This window comes from Drosophila erecta, unplaced genomic scaffold (assembly GCF_003286155.1).
Source record: "Drosophila erecta strain 14021-0224.00,06,07 unplaced genomic scaffold, DereRS2 tig00000000-arrow-pilon, whole genome shotgun sequence".
NCBI classification, from domain to species: domain Eukaryota; kingdom Metazoa; phylum Arthropoda; class Insecta; order Diptera; family Drosophilidae; genus Drosophila; species Drosophila erecta.
This window is the reverse complement of record NW_020825194.1, coordinates 27,501,370-27,518,427: the sequence shown is the minus strand read 5'-3', so window position 1 is coordinate 27,518,427 and position 17,058 is coordinate 27,501,370. Positions and strand designations below refer to the sequence as shown.

The 17,058-nt window shown below is 46.6% G+C and overlaps 1 protein-coding gene across 3 annotated transcripts in view; it reads left to right on the top strand.

The window, feature by feature from the left end:
- Positions 1-17,058, top strand: part of LOC6552337 (FERM, ARHGEF and pleckstrin domain-containing protein 2) — a 34,666-nt gene that overhangs the window by 15,414 nt on the left and 2,194 nt on the right. The window contains exons 7-11 of one of the 3 annotated variants that reach the window (XM_015154063.2): positions 291-397; positions 616-731; positions 794-1,049; positions 1,497-7,306; positions 7,451-13,788. In XM_015154063.2, coding sequence (XP_015009549.1) covers positions 291-397; positions 616-731; positions 794-1,049; positions 1,497-7,306; positions 7,451-12,799 — 11,638 coding nt within the window. In that variant the 3' untranslated portion in view covers positions 12,800-13,788. Of the gene's footprint in view, positions 1-290; positions 398-615; positions 732-793; positions 1,050-1,496; positions 7,307-7,450; positions 13,789-15,622; positions 16,889-17,058 lie in introns of those variants that run through there. The other 2 variants (XM_001978838.3, XM_026976195.1) reach the window with 2 other exon arrangements.

Sequence of the window (17,058 nt, the reverse complement as noted above, 5' to 3'; positions counted from 1 at the left end):
CGTTATAGTTGTTTTTCCTCCTCCGTTACCATTTACTTTCCTTATAATTTTCACTGAAATGACTTGGTTTAAAGCTTAATTCTAATACAAAAATAAAAACTTCTAATCAATTTGTCCCAAATAAAAAAAGAAAATTCCAAATAAAATATTCCCTTGAGAAAACGCTAAACTAAAACTTTAGAGAAAACGCTAAACCTAAAAGGAATAACAAATTACGAAACCGAAAAACCAATACCTGAGCATGTGAAAATATAAAACGTGGTATCCTCTTGTCTTTTCTTTTGCTGCAGGTCTCAGTCATTCCGGCAAGGGCCACTGAATGCTAGTAGCCGGAGTCAATCGCATACGTATGTGAATTCCAGCATTTCAGCCAATCCCCTTCTCCCAATTGACACTGGTTTGTATTTATTTCGTTACTAGTTCTGATGAATATATGTATTCGATTCGATATCATTTTATTCGCTTTGATTTCACTTTTGAGTTCGGCCTTAAGTTGCTAGCTGATGATAAATGAAGAATGTATAGTCGAGTCGAGTTATTGTGTTTTGATGGTGTATGCTCAATTTGCAACGTTTTTGGTTTTAATTCTTCATTACCTTCTTTTGCACGCTGCAGCGGCATGGGACTATCGCAATCAATGCAGCGACTCGATGACCCCTTCTCTGACGAAGAAGGCAGCGGATACCTTGGATCGCCGACGCGACAATCCTATCGACCACATGCGTTCTCAAGTAAGTTCTTGTGACGGCACATTCTGCATCTCAGCCAATAACCGATTAAGCTGGCGCTTCAGGTCACAGCAGCCCAGGTGGAGATCTATCAGACGAAGAACTATGCAGCGGACTCGCCAACCTCCCAGGAGGAAGCGGAGTGCTCGGCGGCGGCGGCGGAACGGCAACACCACTCGGCAGTGGCTATGGACCAACTGAATTCGAACCGCTCACTTTCGCCCCAGGGACCGCAGTCGTGGACTTCGCCCAGTCACAGCAGCCTCCTCCAACAGCGCGGTCCCGATCCGGCTCGTGTGCATCCAGGCGATCACAATTCAGGTGAGTCTCCGTCGAATTTACGGTCTATGACTATTGCGTTAGTTTTTAACATATTATTTAAGTTCAAGTTATCGTTTATATGAATCTGTAATTGAAAGTAGTGTTTCTCTCGTTACAAGTGTGATATAACATATAATTTAATATAATATATTCATTTAAGAGACTTATATTTTAAGTGATTACTTTATTTCGAATCAAGGTCGCCTATGATTATCTCCCTCTAAATATTTTAGTTGGTCTTACCATTTAGCAATAGCGTATTGTTTTCTCCCGCTCCTCGTGGGGTTTCGTAACCTAATGATTTCTTTTTCAGTGTTCAGACTTTGTTTTGCAGTTTGATCAGTTGAGCTCGATTTTATTTCGGTATGGTTTTGTTTCCATAACTATGTACCTGATTCGCGTTGATTTCCTAATTATCGGAATTGTTGTTTCATCCGGCGCGTTAAGGTCTGAGCCACTTGTCCCACTTGTACAGCAGCAGCACCCCTCGTCGAGTCTCAGTGGGATCCCAAGCGTTTGTCCCTGTGTCGCCGCAGCTCATCAGCATCAACACGCACAGCAGCAGCACCAAGCACAACACTATGCACAACACCAGCACAGTGGTTCGTTCGGTGGATCTCAACAGCTCTATGGAGTTGGAGGAGGAGGTGGAGGCGGAGGGGGAGGATCCGGGAACTGCGGACACGGAGGAGGAGGGGGAGCCTATGGGGGAGGAGGAGGAGGAATTAGTCGGGGAGGAAGCGGACTCGGACTTGACGGCATCTACCATCAATCGGGAGACTATGGGGGCAGCCTCAGCGGCGGGAGCATCGGCCTCGGCTTTGGGCTCGGGCTTGGCCAGTGCCCATCGTCCGCAGCTTCAGTCACAGGAGTCCCAGTCGCTAACTGCCACGCCAGTCCATTATAGCAGTACCAATTATTCGATGTCTAAGCAGTGCATGCTCAACAACGCCAATGCCAACTCGACCGAAACTGAAACGGACAACATAATCTACACCGATATCAACGACATGGGCCACTATAAGTATCCGGACTTTCACAGCTCTGCACACCAGGAGCACAAGATCTCGAATAGCGAGCACCTTAATCTCAACGAACGCAACGACATATATGCCACTGTAAATCGCAAAGCCAAGTCGAAGATTCGGGAGAAACATTTCAGCGATGAGTTCATCGATCAGTCTATACTACAGTACACGAGGGCCAAGCAAATGGGACTAGGTCAAGTTCCTGTTCTCCTGCAGCAACCAAGCACCTCTGCCTATGCGGCTGCCCTTCAAGAAAGAAGTTACAACAGCGGAAGTTACCAGTATCATAACGATCTTAATCACCCCTCAGAGTCCTCGTCCTCCTCCTACTTTGGCACTGGATTCGGCACTAAGCGGTATGGTCAGAGTGAGCGAACCAAGCTTGCCCAATCTGAAAATTACCTGACGCCTTCTCTAGACTCGCAAAGTTCCCGGCACACTCACTCCCTTCCCCGAAACTCGGAGCTGTCCGGAGTTGATTCAGTAGATTCTTACGACAGCCACTACATCACCCATCATTCGGTGGGAATTCTTCCCCCAGGTCGTCCTTCTTCTTCGTCAGAGAAACTTGATTTCCAGCTGCCTTCTGGCCATCTCTATTCAACGACTCAGTTTGTGAAACCCGAAGAAGCTTCCGCCCACTACATGGAAGATGAAGAGGAAGAAGAGGAGGATGAGGGCGGAAATATTTACGACCAGGTGGAGCGCGATTCGTGGCTGAAGAGTAGCTCTTGCAAAGATCTCTTCGAGCGCTACAGTAGCACCTACTACGATCGGGAGCTTTCAAAGCCAATGACTGCATTTGACAAGGAGTTTCTTTCCTCTAATCGCATTGACTCGCCAGTGACACGATACGACGACTCCCGTCACTCCTTGTACGTGACCAAAAACCACTCGATTGATGCGCACCAAGACTTCTCTCCATTACCCCAGAGCAAGGTGTACTCCTCCAGTTATCCGGGCAGTACTTACAATACCCAGGAGCACAAGCGCCAGCATGGCCAGCATATGGACTACTCAGGCTCGCAAGATGACATCTCGCAGGACAGTTACGAACTACTGGAGAAGTACGATATTGACTTCTTTGGAGGACGTGGCCGCTCCGAGGACCACATGCGCTCTTGTTCGCTCGATTCGGGCAACTACATACCAAGCGATGACGAGTCGGTGTCCGAGGGACATCAGCAGCACAAGTACCGCTCGGAAATCGACGTCAAATCAAAGTCAGCAGCGGATATTATGAATGAAATTTGGGATGCTGAGGATCCGCGCTATCTGCCGCGCGAGAAACTGTCTGTCAAGTCAGATGGGAACTTCTACAAGATGATTCAGGAGACTCTGATCCGCACATCAAGCCTGGAGAGCCAGAGCGAAATGTTCGAAACAAAGATTTCACGCAGTTCAGACTCCAGCAAAAAGTCTAGAGATAGTCTCTACCATACGGACAGTAAAAAATCGCGAGAGACAACGAAAAGCAAAACATCGGTAGCTTCCAGTCAGGACTCCAAGGAATCCTTGGTGGGTGACTGCTTTGGTCGGAACTACGAGATGCCAACCACCACTGGCAAGAAAGTGAAGCAGTTTACCAAGAAAGAGATCTACGAGAAGTTTGCTCAGTCCAGCCAGGAATCAAAAAGTGATTACTATGATGCCGTTGAAACCGGCCAAGAACAAACACCCGAAGGGCTATACTCAAGGCCAAAAGTCAAAAGTCACGATTGCTTGCTTTCTGACACGCATAGCTCCACTGCAAATAGTTCGTTCTATGACAGTCGTGACACTTACTCTACGTTTCCCAGCAATAAAACACACAAGACCTCTAAGGTGCACTCCATTAGTCTGCAAAATGTGGAGATCGAACGCAACGCTAAATCCTTTGGCAGCAAGTCCCCGGAATCCGTATCGACTCCGGCCTCGGGTAAACGATGCCGAGAAAAGGATATACAGACAGGAGACTCTCTTGACCAGATGGCTCCTATTAAAAGGGGTAACTCACAATCATGTAAGATTTCTGCTTTCCGTCGGCGATCTGATAGTGAGAATATCTTCAGCTTCGACCAGGATCGCATTGAGTGCATTCAGAAGTACACCAAACAATGGGAGGGTCAGCAGCCCAAGGACGAAAAGAGCAAGCAGAGTCCGGAGTATCCACTCACTCCCGAACTTGTGTCGGAGTTTGAGAAGCAGCAGGCGCGCCTAATGGCCCACCAAAAGATAACACGTAAGGAGGAGCTAATTGCTAAGACGCACTTTGAGGAGTATAATCCCATTATGGTGCCACTAAATTACTCCTCTCATGCAACGGTGGAGCGCACCAAAAGCGATCCTAACTCGCTGGCCAATCGTGCTCGTTTAGGAAGTAATTCTCGCCGACATGTACTCATGCATCAGAAGTCCATTGATCTTACCCCAGCGGACTCGAACTCCAGCGATGAGGATTACATCTACAAACAGATACCAAGTGCACCACCTCTTTGTAAAGCGCACGGCAATTTCGAGATTCCCAAATGCTACGATGGAAGTCCTGCATCGCAAATCGCTCAAGAACTGCCAAAGACAGGCTTTGAACTTCCAAAGAGCTTCTTTAGGGATTACGAAAGGCGTTTTACAAAAGTTCTAAAGGAAGATATTCCTTATGTGCTCCACAAGCGCCACATCATGAATGGAACAGCTCCTTCGCCCAGCGAAAAGAAACACGCTAAGCCCAAGTCTCCAAAATCCCCAAAGTCCCCCAAGTCACCTAAATCTCCCAAATCGCCTAAGTCACCAAAGGCTAGTTCAGGAGGTCCGGGACCTGGCGCTACAGACTTTCTGCCTGATATTCTTGACAGTCTCTTGCCTCCAGACACCAAAGAATTTCTTTTCACCCAAAACATTGACCTCTCGAAGGTGGACCCAATCACCTTGGAAATTGACAAGACCATACCAACAATACATTTGTCCTCGCCGAAACGGGACATCACAAAGCAGATGGATGCCTCAACGCTGGAGAAACTAAATAAAAAGCTCAGTCAGATTGAAAGCGATTCGGCCACCAGTTCGCGAACGGAGAGCATGCAGCAGCAGAAGCTGGAGCAAAAACAGATGGAGCTCATCCAGAGTCTTCGAAAGGAGCTGCAGGCCAACGCTCGAAAGGCAAATAAGCCAAGGGTTATTCCGAAGACCAAGTCGGCTGGGAAGTCAAAGAAAGGCAAGACTCGTATTACCTCCTTCTCCTCCGATGACGAAAGCTTGGACTCTGATGATGTATTTGGTTCAGCGGAGGCCATTCCCGATCGCTTGGAGTTCTCGCCGCCGCAGTCCCGCAAGGAGATCGAGTCTATTCTCCGCATTGAGCAAAGCAGGCTAATATCGGCGGCTTGGGGTCGTGGACAAACAATGAGCTCCACAGAGATTGAGGGGTCTCCTCCGCAGTGTAGGCGCCTTGCTGATCTGGAGAGTCGGTACCAAACCCAAAAACTGGACCCTCAGTATGCCAATGCTTCTGAATTACGACGAATCTCCGAGCGCTCTATTTCTATACCTTCGTCAGAGGATGAACCCCATATGCCCATGCGAGGACGTATTGACGAGTGCACGAATGACTATCAGAGGAACGAAAATATTCCTTCACCCATATTGGAGCATGCTGAGTTTTTCCGTAGTAACGACGACATATATGAAACTTGCCACGAAGAACGAATTACTGCCTCCGACATTGATTATACCTTGAAAAAGCAGACAGCCAGCGGTTCCAAATCCAAAGTAAAGTTAATCGAAGAGATTATCGACTCTTCGATTGTAATGCGTTCCAAAGGTCATGCTCCCATTTTGTTCGCTCATGCACGCCTGAATCTCTCCGAGGGATCAGTGTCCCTGCAGCGCCAGAAGGCCACACAGCAGCAATCTCCAACAACAGAGAGACGAACCAAGAGTCTAGACACTCCAGTTATTTCGCTTCATCGTCTGCCTCCCATGAACGCGTTTTCTTCAAAGGACGATACCGTGGGCTTTGAGGAGGAGGCGGAGATCCTCGAGGAGAAGTCGTTGGAACGAGAGAATCAAACGACCGCGCAGGACGAAGATACCGCAGACAGCGTACACTCTTGTGCAGGATCCATACCTACGCAAAGTAGTTATCAAACAAATGGTAGGGACTCCCTGCTAAGTGCAGTATCAATCGACAACGAGGAGGCCGAACTGCTTAACCAACTGCGGTACATAGAAAAGATTGCCTTACAGGGCGTCAAAATCAAGGATAAGAAGAAGTCAAAGATGAAGCTTAGGAGCGGTGATCATCTCATCCTAAATATACCAAAATACCGATTCACTGACTGGTCACCCTACAGCTCAGCTAATAGTTCCCGAAAGACCTCGCCGGGGGTCTCCAGAGCCAGTAGCATTGAAAGTACTGGAAAAGGTAAACTAAAAACTTCTGAACCATATAAGGGCAAACCAGTGTCCAGAAGCCGACCCGAATCGCGGCGGACCAGTGCCGATGATATTAAAGCACGAGATGGGAGGGGTAGTAAGAAATCCAGTCCGAAAGAGCGCCCCCGATCCATCGAGATGCGTCGCCTGAGCAAAGACAAGAGCAAATCCCAAGAAGAAACTGAGGCAGACATTGCCAAGCGCAAGGAGCGCCAACAGAAGCTATACGAATCAGCCATGAAACAAACCATCACTATGTTGAGTCCAGTGAAGGACACGTTGCCGGCTTTCCCCGCTCCCGGAGATAAAATTCTCGTAAAGACTGATGGGGACAAGATCATCATTGAAACAGAGTTTAAGTCTAAGGCGGAGGATCACGTTCTGATAGCCAAGAGTCCCAGAAAGCTTGATAATTCGCTTGTGAAATTTAGCCGCAGCTTTGACGAAGGGCGAAGCCCCGACAAGTTGGACAAAGCAAATCGCAGCTTCGAGGATCGCAACAAGTCCTTTGAAGACTCCGAGAAGTCAGACGCTCCGGAAGACATGCTCATCAAATCGCCAAAGAAAATTGCCAAGGCGCAGGAGCTAAAGCAGAAGATCGAGGGCAGTGTTGTACACAAAAAGATAGATGGAAAGTCGAGTAGCTTGGAGAGACCAGCTGAACATCACTACCTAGGTCCCGATGTCAAGGCTCGTAGTCTCGATGACAAAAGACAGGCGACCGAGGCGGCAAAAAAGAATGAGGAGAAGCCTGTGCCAGTGGTTCGGAGTGCAATTGGGGATCGTCGAATGTTCGCCCACCAATATCAAGTTCAAGAGGTAAGCAACAATTTTATTTTAATTGATTTTTGTGTAGCGTTGCTTTGATTTTATTTATTGTTAGAGCAACGATTGAGCAAAAATTGAATAAAACTATTGGCTAAGCGACAGAATGGGTTTTATAATAAAATATTATTGTTTCAGCCCCATCAGGAAGATATCGACATGCAAGCGGTGATATCAGAGCGTAGATCCCTGGAGATACTCAAACGTTCTCTACCTTCGGAAGATGCGCGCGACAGCGAGGGAGCCTTTAGTCGTAAACCATCTACAGCTGAAAGCCTTGACTCATTTGTCTCCGTCGATGACAGCCACTCACCCGCAAGCAAGTCCCCAATTCCAGGGGCAGGCGGCGGAACAGAGGGGTACCCACACCGAGTGCCCACCATAGAATGTGAAGAACCATCCATCGAAGAGGATGACAATTCTTCCGAAAGACATCTAAAAGTTGGTAGGCAAGATACAAACAGACTGAGTCTGGATCGCAGTCGGAGCGATGAAACTGGCTCCTGGATGACAGTTGAATGTGATGAGTTCATAGGATCGGATACTTCTGATAATGAACCACGTACCCTGGAACCAGATCGTAATGTCCTTGAAACGCAAGCAACATTAGAAGATGCCAACCCGCTTGAGTACTCGAACTGTGCCACTCCTACATCAGATTTAAATATTATTTTAACGCCACCCAACGCAAGTCCCCAAATCGAGAAGTCTGTACTGGAGACCTTTGAGAAGTACACTGGTTCTTCGGACACCAGCAAGAAAAAAAGCACTCTGGATAAGCAAAGCGACCGTTCCAAGAGCTCAGACTCCTGGACAAGCGGAGAAAAGGACACAAGCCCACAGAGACAACAAGATTGGAGTCTGTCAGTGGGTAAGGAAAAGAGTTCAGTTGAGGAGGAGTCCAGTGTGAGCTGCTCCATTGCCCGCCCTCTTGGAATATCACAGGATTTTGGAAAGGAAGAAGCGCGCAAGTGCCAGGAACTTAAGCAGCGCATGCTCCAGCTGGATGTCGGTAAGGATGAGATCTCACCTACACGATCCAACGAGCAGACGCCAACCAACGAGCCGAAAGTCTTGGTAGGCAAGAAACCGAGCACACCGACCCTAGAAAAGCAGAGCCCGATCGACTTGGGTACCAGCACAGAGTCCTATCTGGAACCCATTGAGGAGCGTATCGCTAAAATATTGGATCGGGGAGGTGCACGCACTGAGGACAGTGAATCCAGCTCTGGATCCCGTAAACCGCCACGGATTGAGAAGCCAGCGAGGGCTAACGCGGGAAAGAAATTATCGGTAACTCGTGCGGATGCGGGAAAATCGGGCAGCGATCGCAGTTCCCAGGAGTCAAAATCAAGCTTCGACTCCAAAGGTTCTCTAAGCGTAGAGTCGCGTGGTTCCTTTGAAACGGAAAGCAGTTCTGGTTCTCTGGGGGCGGCGCAAAGGCGCGGGGAACTGGCCCAAAAAGAGCAGCAAAGCACCTGGCGCCCATTTCCCATCGAGAGCTCAAACAGCTCTAGTACAGATGATCCTTGGCATCATGTAGAAACAGACGGTGGTTATGAACGGTATGATGCACAAAATCCATTGCGCGACTCCTCCGACAGCGACGTAAAGGAGGCATCGCCCGATGATCAGAAGGACGCGAGCGATGCTAGCTATCAAGACGAACTGAACGACTTTCCGGCTACGTTCGGCTATCCAGCCATGACTAGTAGCTTAGGTGGAATCGGTGTCAACCCCACTGATATCATTGGATACAGTACTGGCTTCACTTTGGGAAGAACTCTCTCAAGAATCTCGGAACGTAGCACTGCTTCTGAAAAGTCAAGTATGGAGGATGATGTTAGCAAAGCGTCGACCCATTCCGTTAGCATGCGGGATGAATCAGTGGGGTCAACAGATCACCAGCCCAGTCTGAGCTCAGATTCGAGAAGCAATACAAATCTTGCTTATATTTCGGATGCTGACCGACGAACTTCGGCAGAGATGCCGGAAATTCCCTGCGACTCTGCCACTGGGGATCGCCTCTCCAGTTTCGGTAGTCTTAATGAACCCAAATCACCAACCCTGGTCACGGGACGTTTTTCTGTTACCCATGTAGACGAACTGCAGGGAGACGATGTCGAGCGGCACACACTTATGTGCCTTTCCAATGCGGGCAGTCAGGACTCGGAGGACTGGCCTCTTCCGGAGATTCCATTTGACCATGTGCCGGTAAAGCCGGCTGAATCGTTGTATGCCATGCCGGATTTGGACAAACCGGTGCCGAAGTCTTTCTGTTGGAAGGCAAGCTTGTCGTTCCAGCAGTCTCAGGACTCCCTTGACTGGCCGTCGCCTCCATCAAGCGCCGTCGGGGCTCCCATTATTGTGGAAAACATTGAAACATACTATGCAAGCGAAGTTCAAAGTGCTGATAAGGTGATTTTGGACGAGGAAATGGCAGTAGGTCCTCCCGATATAGCTAAGGTACTACCATACGAAGACACCGCCTATCTTATGTCTGCAGCCTTTGATGATAATGACTTTGGCAACGAGCAGTTACAACCTGATACGGTGAGCTGCCTTAGCTCTACGCTAAGTGCAGCCTCTTGCCTTTCGTCCTCGTTAAATGTGAGCTGTACTACTTCCTCCACCCAAGCTACAGCTAGAGCTCAGCGGAAGAACTCCAGCCCCGAGGTGATTGTCGCTCAGCCGACAAGATCACCAGCCCCTCGAAGCCCTCTCTCAGAGGAAGAGCTGTTTTCCAGTGATGATGTATTCATGCCGGGCACTATTAAAGTGCAGCTCTCCCCAGATGCCCAATTAAGGAAGCTTTCGAAAGGGTCTAACAACTCGGACACTTCCATTGACGACATTCTTTCTGGCAGTACCACTTATCTAGAGGATCAGACCACAGTGCGGAAAAACTACGAACCTCGTTTAAGCAGCGGTGGAGGGGGAGCAAGCTGCAAGAAATGCAGTCATTCCAGCCACTCCGAGGAGGAAACGAGTTCCCTTGGTACAGATCTAGATGGGACTGTCAGAATGGGTGGATTGCAGCAGAAGAAGTGCACACATAGCTCTCACTCGGAGGACACCTCGATTGGACTAAGCATCTCAGAATGGTCGACGGGAACCAACACAGTACGACAGTATGCCAATCTATCCGGATCGGACAGCCTTTCCGCCGTGTCCACACACTCGTGTGCTAAGAGCGAGAAATCTAATCAGACTAAATCGAGTATAAGCTCGATTAATAAATCAGCTGAAAGCCTAAATGAGCAGAGTGGTGGAAGTAGCTTCTCGCACAAGTTTAGCGGGGAAAATGGTTCATCCGATGGCCTGCGATATGATATGCTCTCCAATTCCGAGACTGATAAGCTAAGTGAGGCCACCTCAGCCACTCGGAGTGATGACACTACATTGACTCTTACCGAAATGGCTCACACTATCAGTGAGTGGTCAACATCTAGTAGCCGCACACTTGTTGGCGTGGCACCTGGAGAGTATCTTCCTCTCAAACAGGCAATGTCGGGAAATAAGACTAGTTTGAGCTCGCCCAGCGAAGAAAAGCGTTGCGCGCTCCCACAAGTTCACCGAAGAAGTGGCAGCAATGGCAATCAGGCGAGAGCTCCACAGGAGCATACTGATACTCAAACTGGTCCGGAGACAAGTGCAGCTGCCCGGAAACGTCGGTCGCTGGAGATGATGTCTAAGTTGTATCAGAGCCAGGAAATATGCTCTGAGTCAGAGTCGCCGTTTGTCGAGCGTTTGTATGCGCACAGCGAAAAGTTAACTGAGCGCTATCAGAGCCAGGAGTTTGTGCCGCTGCACGGTGGACCTCCAGCGTCCCACCTTCCCTCATCAACCCCTAGTCAGATTCAAACCCAGCAACCCCAACAGGTGCGCCAAAAGCCAAGAGCGCCTCAGCCACCTACGAAACCCAAACCTGCGGTCACGCGCCCTATCATGCAGGCTTTGCTCAACAAGATGAAGCAACCAGGACTGGCGGAGCAAGCAGCCGAAGCTGCTGAGGCACAGGAGAAAAAGGCAATGATTTCTGAATCCGGTGTAGCGGCGAAGCCCCCACCACCGCCAGTGCCCACTGTGCCGCCCATTGTGACGCCCAGCGATTTACCTGGCGACGCAGTGGCTCCCCCACCTAAACCGCTGGCGAAGCACCACAGCTACGATGACAGAACCATGTCTAAGACCCAGATCCGTGAGTTCAAGACCACTAGCAAGCAGCTACGTCAGTCAAGCTCCTTCCATGAGCATATGCTCAGCAAATCGCAGCAGTCGTCCCAGGAGCTGCCCATAAGAATCGACGAAGAGAGGGATCCGCACTCCACGTCTTCAGCCACCAATACAACCACCACCACCAACACTCTGAACAGCGAGAGTACGGAGCCGAATTCTCCGCAAATGTCTCAGCGAGCCGACAAGTTGGTCCGCTGCTCACCGTACTATTCCAGCAGCTTAAGCTCGGAATCACCGCCCAATCAGTTGCTACAGAAGCCCCCTAGGAAAGCGACAAGCCAGCTAAGCGCTGGAGCCGTTGCGGCTTCCTTAAAAAGTCCCCCCAGTGGCAACGACACAGACAGCTCGCTGGACGTGCGAGGTCAGGAGGCCAAAATGAGAAGCAGAGGCTACCGCAAGAAGCGTCAGTTGCCCGCCAAAAGAATGAGGGCCAATTTAACAGCTGCAGCTCTGCTGGAGCAAGCGGAGAGTTCCGAGTGCTCCGAAGGTTACGTACCGGAAGTTGATTCAGGTAGCTCTGAGTATTCGTCCTGCCAGCGGGACGACCAATACCTGGAGTTCGACGAGGAACTGGAGAGGGATCAGGAGCAAACAGACGACTATGAGGACTTTCCCCAATATAGTGGCAAATTTGAAAGTCTAGATATGAGCGACAATGTGGACGAGATGGGTTTTCCCCGCTACGACCGCTTGGGTCACATCACCAAGCCCATGTATCACCAGGCCCTTGTAATGGAGCGCCCTAATCCGGTGCAGCTTCCAGCCCCCGCTAATCATCCAATGCCACCGGCCTCGGGTCAGCCGGTGAAACCAGCTCGGACCAAGAAAAGGCAGTTTAAGCGGGAGGATTCCACTGCGGCGGGAACATCAGGACATTCGACAGTAGTACCTCAGGTTCGACCCTATCATGGGCGTAGTTACTGCAACCCGGAGGAAAGCGAGTACGAAACCAGAGGTGGCGGATTGTCCGATGAGTTGGCTAACTCCAGCGAAGATAGCTGTAGTGGATTCGGGGGTGGCGCGGGAGCAACAGGATCGGGTACTATAAGAAGGGGTACGACCAAGGGACCGGGACAGGCTCAGCAGCAAGGAACTGGAGCCCAGGCTCGACATGTGCCGCCATATCCCGATTTTTTGTCAGACTACGAATCCGAACCCATTGAATATGAGCGATATGCCTGCGGTCTGGACATACGTGTGGATCCCCCACCCAAATTTCATGATTCTGATGAGCTAAGTGACCAGTGAATTAAGTTCTCCAAAGAAAGCGAAGAACGGGAAGCAATAGAACCAAGAATTCCCAATGCGTGTGCTTAACGAATGCAGTCTTTTTATTTGTTACGTTGCCTTGGAAATTTTAGAACGCTCTTTGACTTTTACATACTATCCAAATACTTATACCAACTTATTTGTAACTGAGACTGATTTACGACTAACAAACAAAACAAAATATAAAAACCCAAGAAAACCAAAGCTGCTTAACGACTTGAAACAATTATAACTCTCCCTGAAGCGTTAGAAATACAAATCAAATTCAAGTGAAAACCATTTTTATCAAACATTACCAAGCGTAAAAAATCAAAAAAATCGAGATGATGGCAAAAGCCCGTAGGTCGGTGTAGATTGAGTTGCCTTTGAGCAGTATCTAAATATAATAATGTTATAGAGCAATTTAACATTAATATAGATATGGGTATATTGAGCGAAAACGTTAAACCAGTTGAAGAAATTTTAAAGCACTGTTTAATCATCGAATAATAGAATACAAAAATACAAATGTTTAATTGTTATTTAGCTAATCCAACACAAACCAAGACACATACTTAAGATTAAAGTTATTAAATTATATGATTAATTCAAGTTGCCACAAACACTGTGCTGTTACGGTATTTTGTCAGTAATGGTAGGTTGTCCTATCCATCTGATTTCCAATCCAAGTGTCAAAGCCCGGCATACCTAAATCGGAATATCCGGATTCAAACCTCTAAGCTAGTTACGTACACTATAATCTAATTTTAGTAATCTCACATGATGAAGTGACAAATCAACCAACTGCTTTTGCTTTGAATATCTTATCCTAGGGAGATTATTGGAAAAGATTTTAATAATTCTCAATAGAGGTCCTATAATTAATGATCCAACGTTTCTTTGACCAGAACACACGGTATAATAAGGGCATTTACTCGCGCTATTATGCGGTTTTTTAGTCACGTATATTTTATATAGTCATTGTGCTATATACGATTTTAATTTTACTGCAATCGTTTTTAGACGCCAATTAGCACGTTGACTATTACCTAAAACTGTCATAAGTGTAATAACGTTGTTTTAGGAATTAGTTCTGCTTAGTACATAAATGTGCCAAACTGGAAATCCGGAAGTGGAAATCCATATACCAAAAGTATTATATAGATGTAATTTTAATAGGAGCATAACGCAGAATACGTTGAGACCCTGTTAAGTTTTATAACCATTTAAAAACTTATATACCAATAAGTATAAGAAACTAATATATGTTTTCTCTTTATTATTACAAAAGATGGAAAAGGTTATTTTATAGTTGTTAAAATGATTGCACCATGATTGGTACTAGACAATGTAAGGGTCGTACAATAATTTTACTAATTTAACCCAGATCAAAAGTATTGAAATCAAAATATCTATTTGTGTTTAGAATTAACGTAAAATAAAATGGGTTCTAAAATTGGTTATTGCGAAAAAGATAGCATATACGTTAGTTGAATAATTCTTATATCCAATTACTACAATCAAATGATCTTTAGTTAGGAAACAATTTACTTTTATCCAGCTTCCATTTTTTTTTTTTTGCCCTTGCAGGGAATTGCAAAACAGTAAACGAGACATTTGCGACCATATAAGGTATACATATACTAGATTAATAACAAATGTCCAGTCGATATAGCCATGTGCGGGTGCCCGTCCGTTTCTTTCTACGCAAACAAGTCTCTCAGCTTAAACCTATCTGCATGAAATACTTATCCTATGCAGGTAGTCTATAAGTCGGAACAGGCTGGATATACATACGTCTATATAATTTTAAAATATGGAAATAAATTCGTTGTTTTTGACCGTAAAATTATCCAATTCGGTATTCTGCAGTTTTTCGACCAAATATAATTTTGATTTTAATTTAGCTCGGAACTCTAGAAAAATTTATTGAAAATATTACAAAATAAATCATAGTTTCGTTGTTTTCGATCATAAAGTGTTTTTACTCGGTATACAGACATCAGTTTTCGTTCTCGCTCGCACTTCCACTAGATAAAGTAACGGGTATCTGATAGTCGGGGATCTCGACTATAGCATTCTCTCTTCTTGTTTTAATATAGTTTTACTGCAAGGGTATAAAAGCTTCGGCATGCCGAAGCTAGTTTCCTTTCTAGTTTGAATCAAAACTTTGATGGTAAATTTGTCTAGGAAAAAGGAACCTACAAGAAATCATAGCTGAATTATTAGAAGTTACAAAAAACAAACTCAACACAAAGTGAAAACGAGGTTTAAGTTAAATTAAAATCTTTTTCTCGCATAAATCAAGATCACAATAACGAACAGAAAAAATGTTGAAAGTATTATAGTAACGAAAGCCAATGAAATGTACACGAGCAATCGATTTAACAAGCATTAAATTAAAATTATATAGAAACAAACGTAATAAATAAAACTTCATTAATCAATAAAAATTATCAGACTTTGAATATTGATATTGATTGAAATAATTACTTATATTTTTTTTTAATTGTAATATTTAAACACAATTCTTATTTATTCATGTTTTTATTGTTGATGCAATGTTAATTTCTTAAATACTTGGCTTGTAATGTAATGAGTACACATAAATTTTGGAATACCTTCGTGATGCAGCAAAAAAAATTGATTTACAAATACATCCAATAAAATTTGGAGATAATCTAAATAATCTACTATGCTAATCTACTTGTGCTTAAAGTTTTGCGTTTGGTGATTGAATATTTTATGTATTGAATATATTATTGAATATATTATTTTATGATTGAATATTTTGATTTTCATTCTTTTTTGTTTCATTATTAGATGGGTACTATGGCATCAATGGAAATATGTCTTTGGACAGGCGTGGTGAAATTACCACTCCACCAACGCGGTACGACCTCACCTTAGGATCGGATAAGTCTTCGTCACTATCCCGATCCGAGGCTGGAACGTATGACGTAATCCAGGCAGAAATCCAGCACGCCAAGCGACAGGAGTTAGCTACCGGCGTTGCCACCGCCTCGCACCAGAATGGGAACGGAAACGGAAATGTGCATCCCCTGAGCACCCAACACGATATTGAGGCAGAAGTGAAAAAGCGGAAATGGCCCACCGAGCCAAGCTACTTTTTAGCCAAGGAGCTGTTGATGACAGAACGTACGTACAAGAAGGATCTGGATGTGCTGAACACAACCTTCCGACAGGTCCTGAGTCTCGAGGATGTGGAACAACTGCAGCCGCTGTTCGAGCTGCTCGACTCCCTGGCCCAGCACCACAATCTCTTCCTGCGGGACATCGAACACCGCATGGTGCAGTGGGAGGGACGAGGAGGCCACGAAGCCCACCGCATCGGGGACGTAATGATGAAGCACATGGCGGCTCTGCCCATCTACGACGAGTACGTGCAGACGCACCTGGACATTCTGCACTGTATGAACGACATGTACGAAGGCGATGAACGCTTCCGCCAGGTGTACAAGGAGTTTGAGCAGCAGAAGGTGTGCTATCTACCTATCGGTGAGCTTCTGCTGAAGCCCCTCAACCGCCTTTTGCACTACCAACTGATCCTAGAGCGGCTTTGCGATTACTATGGGGAAGAGCATCTCGACTATGCCGATGCTATGGCTGTGCACCACTTGCTCGTTCGCAGCACCAAGGGGATTAGGTCCCAGCTTCCCGACTCTGCGAACTTTGTGGAGCTGTGTGAGCTACAACGCGACATCAACTTCGAGCAGTTGGTTCAGCCCCATCGCCGCCTTATCCGCCAGGGATGCCTTTTAAAGCACTCAAAGCGCGGTCTGCAGCAGAGGATGTTCTTCTTGTTCTCGGACCTGCTTCTCTACGGGTCCAAGTCACCGCTGGATCAAAGCTTCCGCATTTTAGGACACGTTCCTGTGCGCTCATTACTCACCGAAAACGCCGAGCACAACACCTTCTCCATCTTCGGCGGTCAGTGTGCCATTACAGTGAGTGCGGGCACCACCGCTGAAAAGACTCTTTGGCTGGCCGAGCTCTCCAAGGCGGCCGCGGATATTAAGAACCGACCCCCCAACATGCAACTCCAGCTAACGACGCTTAAGAACTGCAGTAAGTATATTTGTAGAAATACGACTTGATGGATTGTGTTTACAATGCAGATTTTCCTTGCAAGTACGTTTATGTATGAAAAAGTAGTTTCCTACATAAAGTCGCCGCTAATAGATATAATCCATGCAAATACTTATACACTTAGACTCAACAAGTAAAGCAGAAAAAGA